This window comes from Antennarius striatus, chromosome 2 (genome assembly GCF_040054535.1).
Source record: "Antennarius striatus isolate MH-2024 chromosome 2, ASM4005453v1, whole genome shotgun sequence".
NCBI lineage: Eukaryota > Metazoa > Chordata > Actinopteri > Lophiiformes > Antennariidae > Antennarius > Antennarius striatus.
In genome coordinates this window covers 24,364,177-24,380,304 of record NC_090777.1, presented here as the reverse complement: position 1 = coordinate 24,380,304, position 16,128 = coordinate 24,364,177, and the positions used below count along the sequence as shown (strand labels likewise).

General features: G+C 45.8%; 1 protein-coding gene across 1 annotated transcript in view; it reads left to right on the top strand.

Annotated features, from left to right (window-relative positions):
- The window catches only part of camta1a (calmodulin binding transcription activator 1a), a 112,595-nt gene that overhangs the window by 66,754 nt on the left and 29,713 nt on the right, over positions 1 to 16,128 (top strand). Inside the window, exon 3 of the mRNA XM_068343224.1 lies at positions 14,844 to 14,997. Within this exon, the coding sequence (XP_068199325.1) occupies positions 14,844 to 14,997 (154 nt within the window). The remainder of the gene's footprint in view (positions 1 to 14,843; positions 14,998 to 16,128) is intronic.

Below are 16,128 nucleotides of genomic sequence, written 5' to 3'. Positions count from 1 at the left end.
CAATTTTCGTAGTGAGTATCTGTCTTTATGAGGGTTTTAGCCGTGTCGGCTTGGAGACGAGCTAATTCCTCTGTGGGTTAGGACTGAAAAAGACTGAGAAGTGTTTTTTTGAAAAGATAGACGAGAAAGATTATTATTTTACCAATGTGGTGTAACAGATTTCCAAAAGCTGGTTGAATTAAAGATGAAGTTTTGTACGTGCAAAAGGTTTTCTTTTTGTGTGTTTTTTTATTCTGGGTAAAAACAATACTGTGTGTTTCCCTAAATGCTAAATGTCAGTAATTGTTAAAAACAATGTTTTTATCTTTGTCTTCCGTGATATTTCCTTTATTTATTCCTTCCTTGTCTTCTGACCCCAGCCCTCATCCATTTTTATTTTTTTTCTTCTGCCACTTGTGTCCCCCAGGATCACGGAGCTTCCTCCCCACTGCAAGTTTTTTTGAGAAAAAGTCTCTCTTTTTTAGTTTGCTCTCATTCTAGCTCAGTAGGGGGCAGTGGAAAAGTAACTACAAGGGCATACAGAGCCTTCAGAGTCAAACCAGGCTTCTTTTAGTCTTTTTTGATCTGGATGGATGTCATATTGAACACACATACACACACACACACACACACACACACCCTTCAGTGGGACAGCTCTTCTCCTAACCCCCCAACCCATCTAAAACACTCACCCACGCAAACCTGAGAAGGTTCAGAGAGAGAGATGGGGAAGGAAGCGAGAGAAAGCAAACGTGGAAGGTTAGGAGAGGAGGGAAGGAAGTAGGCGGTGGTGGGGGTGTGGGGGGTTGGAGAATGGGGGATTAGAGGTAGAAGATTAGAGGTAGAAGATAATATCATTTGGTGGAGATGAGCGGGAGCAAACGAGCAGCGCAAATCACCCCACGTTAACGAACTACCTCGTAAATTACTGCAGCCGAGCGTACGCTCGAAGCTGGATCCGGATAGCCGAATCGTGCAAGGGAAGCATAATGCATGTTTCAGTGTTATTTACGTACCCCCTCCCCAATTACATAGGTTGTCTCCTATAGCCCGATATCGGCCTCCTGTGGCAGTTTCAGGGGATGATTCCTCATGAATAGCGGGGATGTTTCAGCCAGCCGGAGTTGCCCCCTGTGCAGCCCATCCTAACTCTCATTCCGCCATGGATTGATTCCCTCCCTCTCATAAAACCAACACGGGAGAACTCAAAGCGGAAAACAAACACAAAAAGAAAGAAAGTTGACGTCCTCTGTGAACCCCCTTAACTTCGATTTGACAGGCTGTTGCTCATCTCCCTATTGTGTTTAACGCTTACCCTCCGAAGCAGAAACGGCATTTAGGAGGTAATTAAAATGTTGATTCTAAATGAAATACCTTGCCTTTAAAAATTCCTCGCACCGTTTTCAGATTCACCCAGCAGGGATTACAGCAGTTCAGCTGAAATGAACGGAGCGTACAGATCGGCATTTTTCAAATGGTTCTCCAGAGGGGGGTGTCGGGGGGGGAGCCCGAAACGGATCATGGGAGGCAGAGTCAGGGATACGGATGGCGGGGAGTTGAAGTCTCTCCTCCTGTGCTCATAGGGGGTGATGGAGGGGGTTGAGGGGTAGAGAGGGAGGAGAAGGTGTGTGTGTGGGGGGGGGGTAATATACATTTCCATTTGAGCCAGAAGCCCAGCAGCAGGAAAATGACTTTCATTGGCTGAATTCTAAATATTACATGACTTCCTGATGGCAGCGTGCCGTCTGAGGTGCTGTCTGGCCCGGTGTTAACCTGTCCGGATAAATCAGCCGTTTCCCCAACTCTGTTCCTCTATCACAAGTCATTTTCTCTCGGCCTTCGTTTTTGTCTGCCCCCCCCCGGCTTCACCTGTTTCTAATGCATCGTTCCTGCCTGTGGACCTGGACACTTTTTTTTTGTGTGTACATGTAGAGTTACTCTGTGGTCCTCTGCCAAGGCTCCTAACGTCATATGCAGCCTGGCAGGTGACAAATAGTTTTTTAATTGCTTGCACCAGGAAAATCATTAGTCTCTTCCCTTTCCTTGGTGGGACCAGGCAGGACGTGTGCGCAATAATAATAGCCTCAGACCCGTTTCCCGCTTCTCGCTTCCTGCCGGCTATTTTTAGAACAGATATTTTTAAGGCCCCTCTGTGTGTGAATGTGTGTGTGTGTGTGTGTAAATGCATACATGTGTGTGTGCGTTTGCACACATATGGAGGAAAGTGTGAGTCCGCTGTAATGGTGGGCTAAATGGTCCAGAGGTACTTCTCCTTTCTTGTGACTGAGGAGAGTGTTTGTCAACTCTGTTCCTGCCTCATGAGTTTTTCTCATTGGTGTTGCTATTCCACAACCCCTGGGGGCATGTCTGTGTGTGTCTATGTGTGTGTGTGAGCGTGTGTGTGTGTGTGTGTGTGTGTGTGTGTTTGCCTCTGTGTCGGGCAGGCCCTTCGCTTTGGCCATTGTGCTGTAGCGCATTACTGTAGCAATCCACCAACACAGCGGCCAGCCAGATGAAGCCGTCCTGTTTATGGAGCAACCTGCAAACTCCAGCTGCTTTTGGTTGGGATTGTGCTTAGTGGTGAGATATAGTATTGATTTTCTCTCCTCGGTGCCCTTGCCATCTCTGCGTAGATATGCACCGGTGCTCAGCATCCATTCACAGAAGAAGGAGAGAAAGGGGTGTGTGTGTGTGTGTGTGTGTGTGTGTGTGGGTGAGGCGGGAAAGCAGAGGATGATGTTTATGTGACGATACTGACCCCATTCGTTCACACGGAACAGGCGTGGTGCGTGCGGCGGCTAGACGTCAGACGTGAATTGAGTTTTTTTTTTTACGAACCACAGATTGCAAGATGGACCCAGAATTTGATTTCTACTATATAGAAGCCGTTTTTATGATACGTAATGATATATATTTCATCGGCGTCTCAGGGCGTTTGTGTGTCTGCGTTATTACGTTATTGTATTGCGTTATGTACACATGTGGGTGTATGTCAGTTTGTGTGCACATGTGTTTGTTGCAAATAATCTGGATCTGTGCCACTGACGATCACCTGCGTTATTCCTTTACCTTTTTTTTTTTTCCCCCCCCTTGGGTTGAATCACGTCGGAGGGTCTATGTTCGGTGTTACTCGTGCAGATCTCTCTCTCTCTCTCTCTCTCTCTCGCTACATTTCCTGCCCTTCCTACAGCTATCCTTTTTTCCCCTAGCAACATAAAATGAAATACACGGTCAGCTTTTATTTGAAAAATCTTTGTGAAACCCCTTAGCCACAGCACAGCAGTTAATATAAGCGCCTCATTACACAAAATCATTTCATAAATAAATGATGTAACTTAAAAATCATATTAAATATTGTAACATATTAGTGTTTGACCTTTCTGTGAATTTTAAGCCTGGTGGTGCTTATAAAATGTTTAAGCAATGAAAACTCGATTGAACCATCTCGACTCTTGAGTGTTCGTAATGAGCACTTAGACAAAAAATATAATCAGAATCAAAGAATGCTCTTCTATTCTTCAGTCCATTTTTTCACTTTTTATACGCGAGATTCTCTCGACGAACAGGATATTTTTCATACGGGCTTACTTATCAATTTAAAGTCTGCGTCGTTGGTAAGTTGGGACCTTTATCCTCGTCTGTTGGATGTAAATGTCGGCTTTTTCTCGGCGATTAGAGAGATTGCAAGATTATTCAACTGTTTAACATTTGTTGGGGAAAAATAAAGTATTTTTATCAAAATAAATCAAATTGAAATCCCATAAAGAGATTATGGAAATCTCCTTTTATGGCGGTCCGCATCAGATATAAATGTAAATGTAGGGACGTGTGAGCCAAATAGCTCAAAGCTACTACTCTGTAGATATACGCTATGAGTGCATTTGTTGTTTGAGCTAAGCAGCCCTAGTCTGGCGGTACGGAGACAAGGGAGGCCCCGTCTCTTTCCAGATTCATCTCCCCAGCCTTGTCTGACTAAGTCGTGCCATGGTGTTGGTGTTGGAGAGGGCTGGAGCGGCAGCAGTGCTGCATGTGCGTGGGTTTGCTGAGCCAGTGGCGCTTGGCACAGAATGGTAGCATATGTTCACGGCCAGCTTCCTACCTCCTTTCCCATGATTCTCTCCCTCCCTCTCTCTCTTTTTCTTTCTCCCTCTTTTTCTCTCTTGATAGTCCTCATGTTTGTCACCTCTTGTCTTCTTGCCCTTCTTTGAACTTTGCATGTCCGGGAATCGCCTGCGGGAGGCAGCACATCATGGAGATTAAAGGTTTTTGGGAATCCCTGCGCCCCTCCCCTCAAAAGACATTCCACCGTGTCTTGCTAATGTCATGCCCCAGTCTTATAACAAACGACACAAACATGCACACTTCTATGACATTTTGTCATCTGGAACACGATCAGAGAATAGTCAGCCTAGCAGGTAATAAGTTGTGGCTGTGCAGGGACTCTCTGCTTCATTTTTGATGCCATTCCAAGACCTGGTCGCTGGTTCTTTGGCCCGCCTCTGGCCTACATAAACACTGGCTGTTATCCAAGACTGTCAGAACAAACACTTTGTGAATAGCACTGACTAACTTGTGGATATGGACCACCATTGTGCAACCAAACATAGGGTTAACTGTGTCCCCCATAGCCCCAACCAGCTGTTTCAGTCTTTTACACCTTCTCTCCTGCAGACTGCTCTCCTGCCTGCCTCTTGGACCAGTAAATGAACACTCATTTGCAAGTTAGATAAATCCTTTGAATGTATTATTGATGCAAACAAATTAGCCTGTGGGCCCCAGACAATACCTAATGGAGCCTTGGCTTATGGGTGAGGTGGTTTCCAGCGAGGGCACTGTCGGTGTTCCAAGATTGATGCCTGCTCTTCTGCCCCGTAATTATTTCTCCTACAAATTATTCAGCTGTTCTGATGCAGTTTGGGGTTTAAAGCGGCGCTACTTATTGCTGCCTATGTGATTGCAGGCCTCAATCCAGCCACATTCATTAGTTTATTAAAGAAAAAAAAAAAGACATGGGCAATTAGATAACTGGGATAAAGCCACTGAAATGAATGGATGTCTTAATGTTCAAGTTTATGCATGCTGCTCGTAATTCACTGGGGGTTTATGTTGGTGTTGCTTTTTTAAGGATACTGTCTTATCGTGTTGCACAGAGACACATGCACACATTTTAACAGCCTTGTATAAGCCTGTTCACGTATTTACAGAGACTCGACAACCCCCCTTTCACAAATATGTATAGAAACACTGGCTGAACGTGGACGCATGTGCACGTACAAACACATACAAGGAAAAGCCGAGTGTGTGTAATTTATACGAGCTGGCAATACTGGGAGAGGTTGTTAAACCATGAGAAGAAAAAGTGAGAGAGGAGATGAGAGAAAGCGGGGACTGTCATACTGTCCTCATTGATTAGGACCCGGTATTGATCAGAGAAGGGAGGGGAAGGCTGGCTGAGAAGGGGGAGGGAAAGTACATGCCCCAGGGCTCGCGCCCAAACTCTCTGGTGGCCTCTGCTGTGTTCCCCTCCTACATGCTGGCCAAGGCCCTGGGGGGGGATACATCAAAGAGTCTTATTTTCTCATCCATTCCACATGAAGACGCCACATATTAATGCATGCACAAGCATTCCTCTGGACGATGCAGGATGTTGAACTTCATGACATCATTTTGCTCCACTGTTAGCCCAAGCTCACAGGTTATCGCAGCCAGCCAGGGCCTCCAATTATTCACTTTTAGATGTGTGCACGCTGCTAATGGCTGGTTAGCTTGGATTTTTTTTATGCCTGTGTCCACAAGAAAACTTCTTTCTTCCCTAAATGCAAACTTTTTTCATTCTTTTCTCTCTGATCCGCATGTACCGTGATTGTACTTTCTGTGTATTTAACCTACACCCAACCTTTCATTGGCGTTTTAAACAGAAGATCGTATCAACAGATCAAAGCTGCTTGTGTCATGCAAAAATCGTACACACATATGACATGTAGGTGGGTTATGGTGCTGCGTCCACATTCTCCCGACAGCGCGTGCAGAGGAAGTTTTCATTAGGCAATACTCTCTCAGGGGCAGACCTGTGTTAATGTATTTTTTCCTCTTGCTCTCTTCTTTCCCTCCGTCTGCTTTTCAGCTGACTCCGGGATTTGGCAATCTTATTTGCCTTTCAATCCAGATCAATCTCCATCTTATCTACAGCTCCTGAATCATAAACATTTCATAGGCTCAGCCTCGACACTGATGGACACGGGTCGGCGACGGTTTAGTGTAAAGTGTCTATGGACTTTGCTCCGAAACAAAATGCTGGGAGCATCCCTCTGCTGTCTGTTTAGGTTGTTATGCGAGGGGGGCAAAAAGAGATGAGCGCAGACCGTTTTCCAGGAATGACCTTGGATTATCATTTATATATAAGTTTCAAGATTTTCAAATGGAATACGCAGTCATTCCTTTTTCCTCATTGTCCTTTGTTTCCACTTCTCTTCTTGTCCCCACCGCCAGCTTTGCAAAACAGCAGGTTAAACTTTTACTGTGAGTGCATGTGAATGCTGCCAACAGTCGAGCAGTCAGCAAAGTGCCACATCAGCACCTGTGCTTTAATGATTAATGCTATATTGATGGTCTCAATTAATTTCTTATTACACCTCCAGAAGGCTGCGGTTGCTCCGTCTCTGTCATGGCCTGACGCTTGTTTTGGGAAGCCTCCTTTGTGGCAGCTGCTGGATGGAGATAGTTTGCTTCTCACTACGTCACATGTACAATTTTTTATAGACAGATGTACCAAACGTGCACGCACACAGTGACGCACGGCAGTATCGCATAAAAACACACATGTACGCTTTTATAAGCAGCTCTGCCCCTCGCATTTCATGTTAAAAACACAAAATGTGGCTGGTTTTTATGTCGGATGTTTCTTAAAGGTGTTTAAATTCAAGCAATGATCAAAAAACACTTTAAAGCCCCTGAGATTCAGCTACGCCTCTTTGTACATAGCTTTGCAGCAATTTTACAAATAACCACGCTCACCTGATTGTGTGCCTTTGGTATACCTCAACCTCCTGTATTATGCATATGAACTCAGCAAGATGAGCAGCTTTTTAGGACGTTTCCTGATGCCTGTGCTTTTGTTCTTGCATAATCCAATCCCCTCCAGTCCTGCCACACATTTGTAACAGTGTGTGCGATGCTGATTTATTCCCATGATGATCTCTCTCCGAGCTGTGATTTCATCACACATTCTCATGACCTTAACTGTTAGTGTGTGTGTGTGTGTGTGTGTGTGTGTGTGTGTGTGTGTGTGTGTGTGTGTGTGTGTGTGTGTGTGTGTGTGTGTGTGTGTGTGTGTGTGTGTGTGTGTGTGTGTGTGTGTGTGTGTGTGTGTGTAGCAGCTCCGTGTGGCATCTCCATGCATCAACTTGCAGTCAACACTGCCCCCACAGGGAGGCTGAGGAACTGCCGGTGTTTGTCTATCAGCCTGGCAGACTTCTGATAGCGCCTTTTCTCTTTCTCTGTTCATTACCTTTTCATATCCCATTCAGGACATCTTATCTCAGACCACTTTGTACTTCACCCTATAAACCCCTCGATCTATCTTTAATATGCGCTGTTAATCTCAATCTCATTCTTTCATTCTCTCTCTCTCTCACCGTCTCTATCTCTCTCTCGCGCGCACACACACACACACACACGGTATCTTTATTTTTCATTTTTCATGTGGACCCAATACACACTGTTGGTTGCTAGGAAACCGTTTGAGCATTTCCCCCCATGGGCAGACGTTTGATTATCCATTTGTATGTTTGTGCACATGTGTGCGTGTCTCCGTCTGTGTGTGTGCAAAGAAACTGGTGTGTGTGTGTGTGTGTGTGTGTGTGTGTGTGTGTGTGTGTGTGTGTGTGTGTGTGTGTGTGTGTGTGTGTGTGTGTGTGTGTGTGTGTGTGTGTCTCTCAAGAGAGGTCTTGCCAAACCGAGCTCTGGGCCTGCTCCAGTATCCAGCCCAGTAATAGTAATGAGCCCCTCACCATGCTTGACGGAGCACACAGGTTCAGCAGTCCTGTGGCCGCTGCTGTTTTCTGATGTGTTTGTAGTTTGACTGCATTTATATTCGAGCATATTTGGCGTTTAACTCCACTACTCTCTGCTCACCCAGTTCTGTTTTTCCATTACAAGCTGAAGAGTTGTTGTTGATGATGACAACCATTGTTATCTATTGTTGTTCAGTAGGCCATTGCAAAAGCAGATAGCAGCCAAGTTGGACTGTCTTTGCTGCTGGACGTACATCAGTCCTCCTTGTGACTCCCTGTTTAGAAATGCATCAGCGCATCTTTCTCCCTTGGCTGCACCTGTGAAGTCCTGATTCGCTCACAGACACAGGAAGAGGCACATAAATAGCACGTCTTGTCGACTGGCATGGGGAGAGAGGGACGATGCACACAAACAAATCAGACTCGGCGCTGATATGAAAGGAAGTAAGACAAGAAGAGAGGGAGTATAGATAGAAGGCATTAGCCGTGTTTTCCTCCTCCAGATGAATTGCGCTGTGCTCCATGGACGAAGAGATGAAAATGAGAGACCGAGCAAGTGGGAAAAATTCAAAGAAAGCCAGAGGTTGGGAGATTATTTAGAGGCAGAGACAAAAGAGAAGAAGCTTGAAGAGAGAGCATGGAGGTTAAGTCCTGCCTGTGTCTGAGAGAGAGCTGGGTAACTTCCGTTCCCTCCTTTTATTCCAGTGTGACTCGGTGTCACCTGGATGGCCACTGAATATCTGAATCAGCGCCATGGGCTCAGCCAAGGCCATTATGGCAGCCGGATGGGCTTCTGATGGCCTTTTCTCAGCTTGCCCTTGGGTAGTGTGGCCTCTCACTTGGGACCACCACAGCTAATGGAGAGGGTAGTGTGCTCTGCAAAGGCCTTAGGAAGAATAAGTACGCTGTAAACTGTGAGCTGAGTTGTAGCAGCTAAAGGGGCTTCGCCGCCTCGGTGCCCAGCTTTCCTCGTGACTTACTGCCTTCTCGCTTGGCATCCGCAGCGTTCCTCCATATTCAGGCTCTGAAAACTGGCCTTTTGCACTTTTATTGTAATTCATGCAGATGCTTGGCAAAGAAGCAAACACTCTCAACCTTCCACTGTAGAGCGCCACTCAACTAAAAGATTTCAGAGAAAGAGAAATCCTCTCATGCATCGTCCCTCACAGACATGTAAGAATGTGAAATCCACTCAAATATGCACAATTACACAATTACACGTACATAAACATGTGTGCATACTTATACACACAGATTTACACCCTACCTCTATCCCGCCGCCCCCACCCAGAGTGAAGTAGTTCTGCCCCTCTAAGCTGAGTTATTTACAGCCACACTCTCAACTCCATCGGAGTGATTATGTGCTCCTGAATTAAACATCACAGGCCTCAGCCCCTGGCTTCCTCTGAAACACACTCAAGCATGTTGGCCTCTTCCTGTTCCTCAAAAGTTCGAAGTTCTGCCTCTCATATCTCGCAGCCAGTACACGGCGTAGTGGAGGTAAAGAGGTAGAGTGTGAATCTCGCCTAAATCTGGATCCCCCGCTGCGCCTCGTGCTTCGGCCTCTCAGCCACAGACCATGGGCAGAGTCAATCGAAATAATTCACATTAAGAATCCCTTTGTAAACTTGTTTTTTTTTTTTTTTTTTTGTACCCACCCCCGGCATCATTTTTAGCTTCGCTTCAGAGGTGGTGGTGGTTCGTTTCAGATAGTGGATTGCTCTGCTACCTAGACAGGGGCTTCAGGCTGTTTTGCTGCCTTTTTGTGGGAGTTTGACATGGAGTTTTGTTTACCTCATGTGTCTTTGTATGTCTGTCTGTGTGTGTGTGTGTGTGTGTGTGTGTGTGTGTATGTGTGTGTGCGTGCGTGCGAGCGTCTGTGTTTTGGTGCATCTGCACGAGGCAAGGCGCTAGCCGGCCACCCCCACACTCCACAACACACCCTTTGGCAGCAAAACGATAAAGGTTCCAAACAAAAAGAAAAAGTCTTGTGCCTTGCAGAGGTGAACTTACACCACCACAGAATCAGTTGACCTTGAAATGAGCAGCGGTGTTTGGGGACAGGCAAGGGAGGTCGGTGTTTAAGAGTGCAACCTCGGTGCCAGAGGCCAGGAGGCTGCCTAATGACTGGCACCTCGCACCATCCATCACTGTGCCACTGCCAGGGCAACTGCCCCCGCACACACACCGGAGCGGGGGTCTTAATAATGCCTTGTACCCGTTCGGCAGACACGATATGAAACACCGGCGTGTCGCGCAGATGTGTTCCTCGTGCACATGAAAGCGCATAAACCCAAATTCTAGTGGGCAAACACAGACAGCATGAATATGCAGTCAAAATAGCGGATCCACCCAGACTCACACTCACAGCTCATTGCACTCATTATGCATGCATACTGATGTGTGTACGCCAACCGACATACAGAAATCTGCCTCTAGACACTCATTCACAAGCTATTTATGATTTAATGTAGGCAGATGCAGAAGCATAAAGGCACAGATACATCCACAAACACAAATAGACCAACACATTCACACACACACCCCCTCCCCTTTGTATTTATATGATGTTTCTCAATATTTGTGACAAAAGGATTCACTACTCCTGCTTTCATGATATTTTGTACCGAAATGGATATTCCTATAGTCCTCTTGTTTGACTCCACCAATATGATTTATCTCATTCTTTTCCTCGTTTGCAATTATTCTCCCCAATTCTTGCACAGACTGAAAGTGGGTGGGGGCTAGAGCGGGGGGTGCTTTTCCCCTTACCTAAGACCCTGTCTGCTCTGCTCGGTTATCGCCTTTGAAGTTCCCATTCCTTAGTCTGGATTATTTCTCCTCCTTTAACTCCCAGTCTCATCTAAGTTGCACAAAGCATCCCCTCTGGATTTAGATCATTTCATGTTAATGTTGTTTTTATCACTCTTATGCAGGGGTTGTGAAAGTTGAGGCCTACCGTGGTAGAATGCAGCTTTAGAGTTTGTATTTTCCGTGAATCCCCACCTGGAGTTCCCTCTCCTTCCTCTCCCTGTCCCTGAATGATCTTTTTGTGTGTGTGTGTGTGTGGGTGGGGGGGGGGATGTGAGTCGCGCCAGGCAGCCCTCTACGTGGAGATGTTCCAAGATGATGAAAGATTTGCGGCAGGGTCGCAGCAACTTAATGAGACCGTGGACGCATTACTTGACCACACATACCACATTCCACCAGTGGATGGGCTTTTTTTTTTTTTCTGCACAAGTCTCAATTAGCTATATCTCAGCCGCTGCTCAACATGCACATCACTGGCTCACATTCAGCATAAAGTAGAAGGTCATTTTATCTGTCTCCACCGACATCTAACTCTGTCTGCGTCTGCAGCGCCATTAGTGAATCTTTTTCTCCCTCCTTGTCTTTTGGAGTAGAACAGGGTGTATGACTTTAGGATGAGGTAGGCTGTCACTGAGAGATCGTAAGAGCACTGGCTGCCTCTAAGTGCGTGGGTGCCACAGAAACCTGTTGCCTGGCTACAACAGCACCTTTATCCTCTTGTTGCGATGGTGATGTCCTGCATATCGCATATGCATATGCGTGCAAAGAGTTGGCACGCCAACTTTTTTTTTTCTTTTGTCCGCGTGTCTCGCGTGCCGTGTGTCACACTGTGAGCACATGTGCATGATTGTGTTTTCCTTTCTTTTTTTGTTTTTGTGCACTTGAATTCTGATTTATTTGCATGTATCTGTGAGGAAAAGGAAAAAAAAAAAAAAGAATGGTGAAAGGAGGGACAAGAAGGCGCTCCACCACCCACTCAGCAGGCCTTCCGCCCCCATGGCTGACTCCCTAAGACTCTGTTGCTAATTATCTCAACATTTATCCATCTGTTGTAGGCAGACACAGCAAACATGGGAAAACAAAACAGCAACAATCAAAATGCCGGCTGGAGACGAGGCATTTTTACACATGCATGATATGTTCACGCGAATGGCTGGCACGCCTGCATGCAGTTATTGCCAGCATCCTTACATGTGTGTATTTATAGGCTCAGGCTGACACACAAACAGTGTAGCATACAGACACCATTGCATTCTCCTCATCCATTCTTGCAACTGCATCCCGTTCTTCCCTGCACTGCAGAAAGCTGCCTTGAGACCCGCATGGAAAGCAAACAAAAACCAACCCGAAGACTACATTACACAATTAATCAATAAGTTAATGAGATCTCATTTTCTCTGGAAAATAGTATCCAGGCAAAGCTCCCCATCTCAACACTCTCCCACACAGCCTTCCACCACCCCCTACCCCTACTTCTGGAGAACTAACTCCTGATATTACACTGTGGAAAAAAGAAAGCAGCCAGGAGGAAATTAAATTAAATTAGCATCCTGATAGATTTATGATATGCCTTACATTTTCATTGTATTCTTTTTTTTCTTTTCTTTTTTTCTCCTCAGTGTGGAGTTGGGCCTGAGTTGGGGGAGAACTATTTAATATGATGTAAAGTAAGAAGGGAGAAAGAGGCTGAACAAGATCTGGGGAGCAGAAGCAAAGTTTTACCGCGACAGAAAGCAGATACCTAATAATAAAGCGCAGCGTTACATCGCTTGTGTTTGGATTAGTTCTCAGACTGCCCCACATGAGCTGTTCCTTTTTGTTTATTGTGTGTGTGTGTGTGTGTGTGTGTGTGTGTGTGTGTGTGTGTGTGTGTGTGTGTGTGTGTGTGTGTGTGTGTGTGTGTGTGTATGTGTTCATATTTTTTGATATGTGTGTACTGTGTGATGTGTGTCTATTACAGTATTCTAATGAGTTTGTCCTTGCTCAGTCTGTTTATTTGCCCGTGTCTGTGTTTGTCTGTTTGCGCAGGCTAATGAATGAGCTGTGCAGTCCGCGAGTATCCGTTCCCACCCGCGTCCATACGTCCATATACACTTACGCACACTCATAACCGAATGAAGCGGGCTACGTTTCACGCTCTCATCCCAAGTAAAGATTGAGGGCATCTCTTTGCTGTTGACACAGCTGGCGATGCCATCTGGGAGCGTCACATGGCGCCCCGTGCCATCTTCTTCCAAACACGGCAGCCTTGCATCCGTACCAATGACATCGGACAGGGAAAGCGGCGAGATAACATATTTCACTGTCCGTCTTTCGCTCACGGCAGAATTAAGGACCAGAGAGTCATCTGTCCTGCTGAAACTGTTTTACGTACTTGCCAAGCTGTGACCTCACAGACGCTGAGCTGTCGGGGCCGTGAGGTTAACCCTCGGACCGGTCTAGCCATAATGGGGAACAGTCTATCTCGTCAACCACCAAACAGAATTTCAAGCACATTTTCAAACGATTTCTGGAGCCCTAAAAATGCCTATTGGTGTTTTTATATACAGTAATCTCTCGTTTATTCCCGCTTCAAGATGCACGGCTTCACTACATACGTGATACCGTACGCGTGTGCTATTGGCTGGCAGCATCCAGAATTGCGCTGCATTCCGAGCTCTTTTCTTTAATACAAAAAATGTTTTAGATAGTCTATAAAAATGTGGGAAAAGGTAATACAGACATAAGGTGGTTTAATATCAGTATGGGGAGGGTTCATAAATGTTTAAATTACTAGAAATAATAAAATAAATTGTTCGTCACTACATCGCGAACTTTCCTTTTTCACGGGTGGTCCTGGAACGCATTAACCGCGAGTAACGAGGGACTACTGTATTGTCATACTGTTAGTTTGCTCACATTCAGGATCCTTCTGGAACCCTGGACTCACAAGTTTTCTCTTCTTTATTTTTTTTTTCCAAAGATTTAATTCTTTCTCCACATCTTTTTGCCCCCAACCACACCCCTGTGTGATGAAAGGGGAGAAGGGTGGGGGAGAGAGGGAGGGAGGTGTAGTCGTAGATTAATGGTACACACTGAGAGGGAGCACAGGCCTACCCTACCAGCGTCTTGATTTATTTGCCACTTAGTGCTGATGAAGCTTCAAACCATGGTCACACACACACACATGTTGTCACAGCATTTTTCTTTATCAGGGCCTTTGTTGGTTTGTCGATTCTTGCGTCTTGTTTACCTGCGAGCACATACGTGTATGCAACGGTGGCTTTCATGCATGCGCACACGTGTGTTCAGTCATACAGTTTTTTCCATTCCCTATTATGTTCCCCTGCTGCTTAGATTTGTTGTAATCATCACAGCTTTTATTTATATCTAAATTGCAGGTTGTTGTCGGAAGCGTCTAATAAATTGGAAGTGACGTGAGATTCAAACATTGTCTCGGCGTTTGTGTTATGCTCAGACAAAGCTTTTCATGATTACAGAGCGAATTGATGTCACTCACACCGGCGCAACGTTCCTCTAAACACTGCCTATTATTCATAAGATGTCAATTTAGGGAATTTGCAGATGTAACCCAGTAAAAAAAAAAAAAAAATTTCCAGTCAGCAAATTGTTCAGGTTTCACTTGGTAAATACAGGAAGAGTTAATTGAGGGGCTTCGACTCAGCGTGTGGGAGGACTTGATAAAATGCACGTACAAACGCGCATTTAAATGAGAGTTTAAATCAGTATGAACACATCCAAGCGCGCATTTGGACATGCAGAGACACAGAGAACCACATAATGACTGAGACTGCAGATTTCTGATCACATATTTGTTCTGCTCACTAGTTGAGTTTTTTTGAGTTTTGCTCTCGGGGCTCTGTCGTTCTGAGTATCATCTGGTGTTTTTGTATTCAGAAACATTTTCACCGACCAGCTGGCACTTTTCAACATAGACCCCCCCCCCCTCCCCTTCCAGCTGAGCCGCAGCACCTACACCTCTGCTGGCATTCCTGGTATGGTTTCGTCTAACCTCGCTGTCTTTCTCTGTGTACCCCGCAGAACCCTGATATCGTCCTCGTCCACTATTTGAATGTTCCGGCCATAGAGGATTGTGGGAAACCATGTGGTCCGATTCTGTGCTCCATCAACACGGACAAGAAGGAGTGGGCCAAGTGGACCAAGGAGGAGCTGATCGGCCAACTCAAGCCTATGTGTGAGTGTATGAAAAATCCCATTCAGTCCTACCTCAACTTTTATGCGTAGCTTTTTATAAAAGCAAATGCCATCTCCTCTAAATAGCCCTTAATAGTCTTTACATGTCTGCTGGCATGGAAAGATGGCAAAGCGGCTGTTGTTTGTGTCTGAGGGTTTAATGTCTGGTCCTATTAGCTGATAACAGGTACACTAAGTGCCCTCAGCGCCGCAGGCAGAGAGCATCTCTGGTCGGTGTTCCGACACTCTTATATGAGTGTGTGCTCTTCCTGGAACCAACTGTGAGTTATGGGTCAAAGTTCAGTTCTTCTTCTAGACCTCTGGCACCACTCTGGCCGCGATGATAGTACGACTCCTCTCCAGCCCAAAAGGGGAAGTCGAGGCAGAGGAGGGCAGAAAGCTGGTTATTGATTCATGTCAGTGTGTGGGAGCAAGAATGTCTGACTCACCAGAAACCCCCCCCCCCCCCCTACACCCCTTCTCTGACTTTCTCCTGCTTTCTCTCTCTCTCTCTCCCCCCGTAATGGATTGATCCTTGTTGTTATCAGCTTTACTAATGTTCTGGGAGATGCGCTGTGTGTTTTTATTCTCCAGACCTGCCCAAAGATTGAGCCAGTGTTTTGGGAAAAGTCGAGGTCTGTTTGATGAGGATAATAGCCAAATGGGGACCTTTTGGGGCATCGAAAATCTTTCAGGGAGTTGTTAAGACACCTTTAACAACCAGGCTGTGATTCAGATGTGTCTGGAAGGGGCCGGCAGTGCTGTGACTGAAATTCCAATGGCCAATTATTGGTGGTATGTTGCGGGAAAGAGGAACGTGTCAGCAGTGTGACAAACATACACACATGCCGGCTGCATACTGACATAGCAGCCGAGACTGGAGGCTTATTATCCGTCTCTCTGTGCTGCTTTCTATTAGTTTTGGGATATATCTTAATAGAAAGTCTTACCTCAGGACAGCCCTCCCCTGCAAACACCAGCAGCCCACTGTCTTCATTACCGCCGTTGCTTAAATTAAAACCCAAGTGTCATTTGCAGTAATGTATAAAGTCATTTACTTTGGGAGTTGTTGGGACAAAGGGAATGAGTGTGAGATGCCTTCTAGCTACCAGGCTACATGAAGGGGCTACAT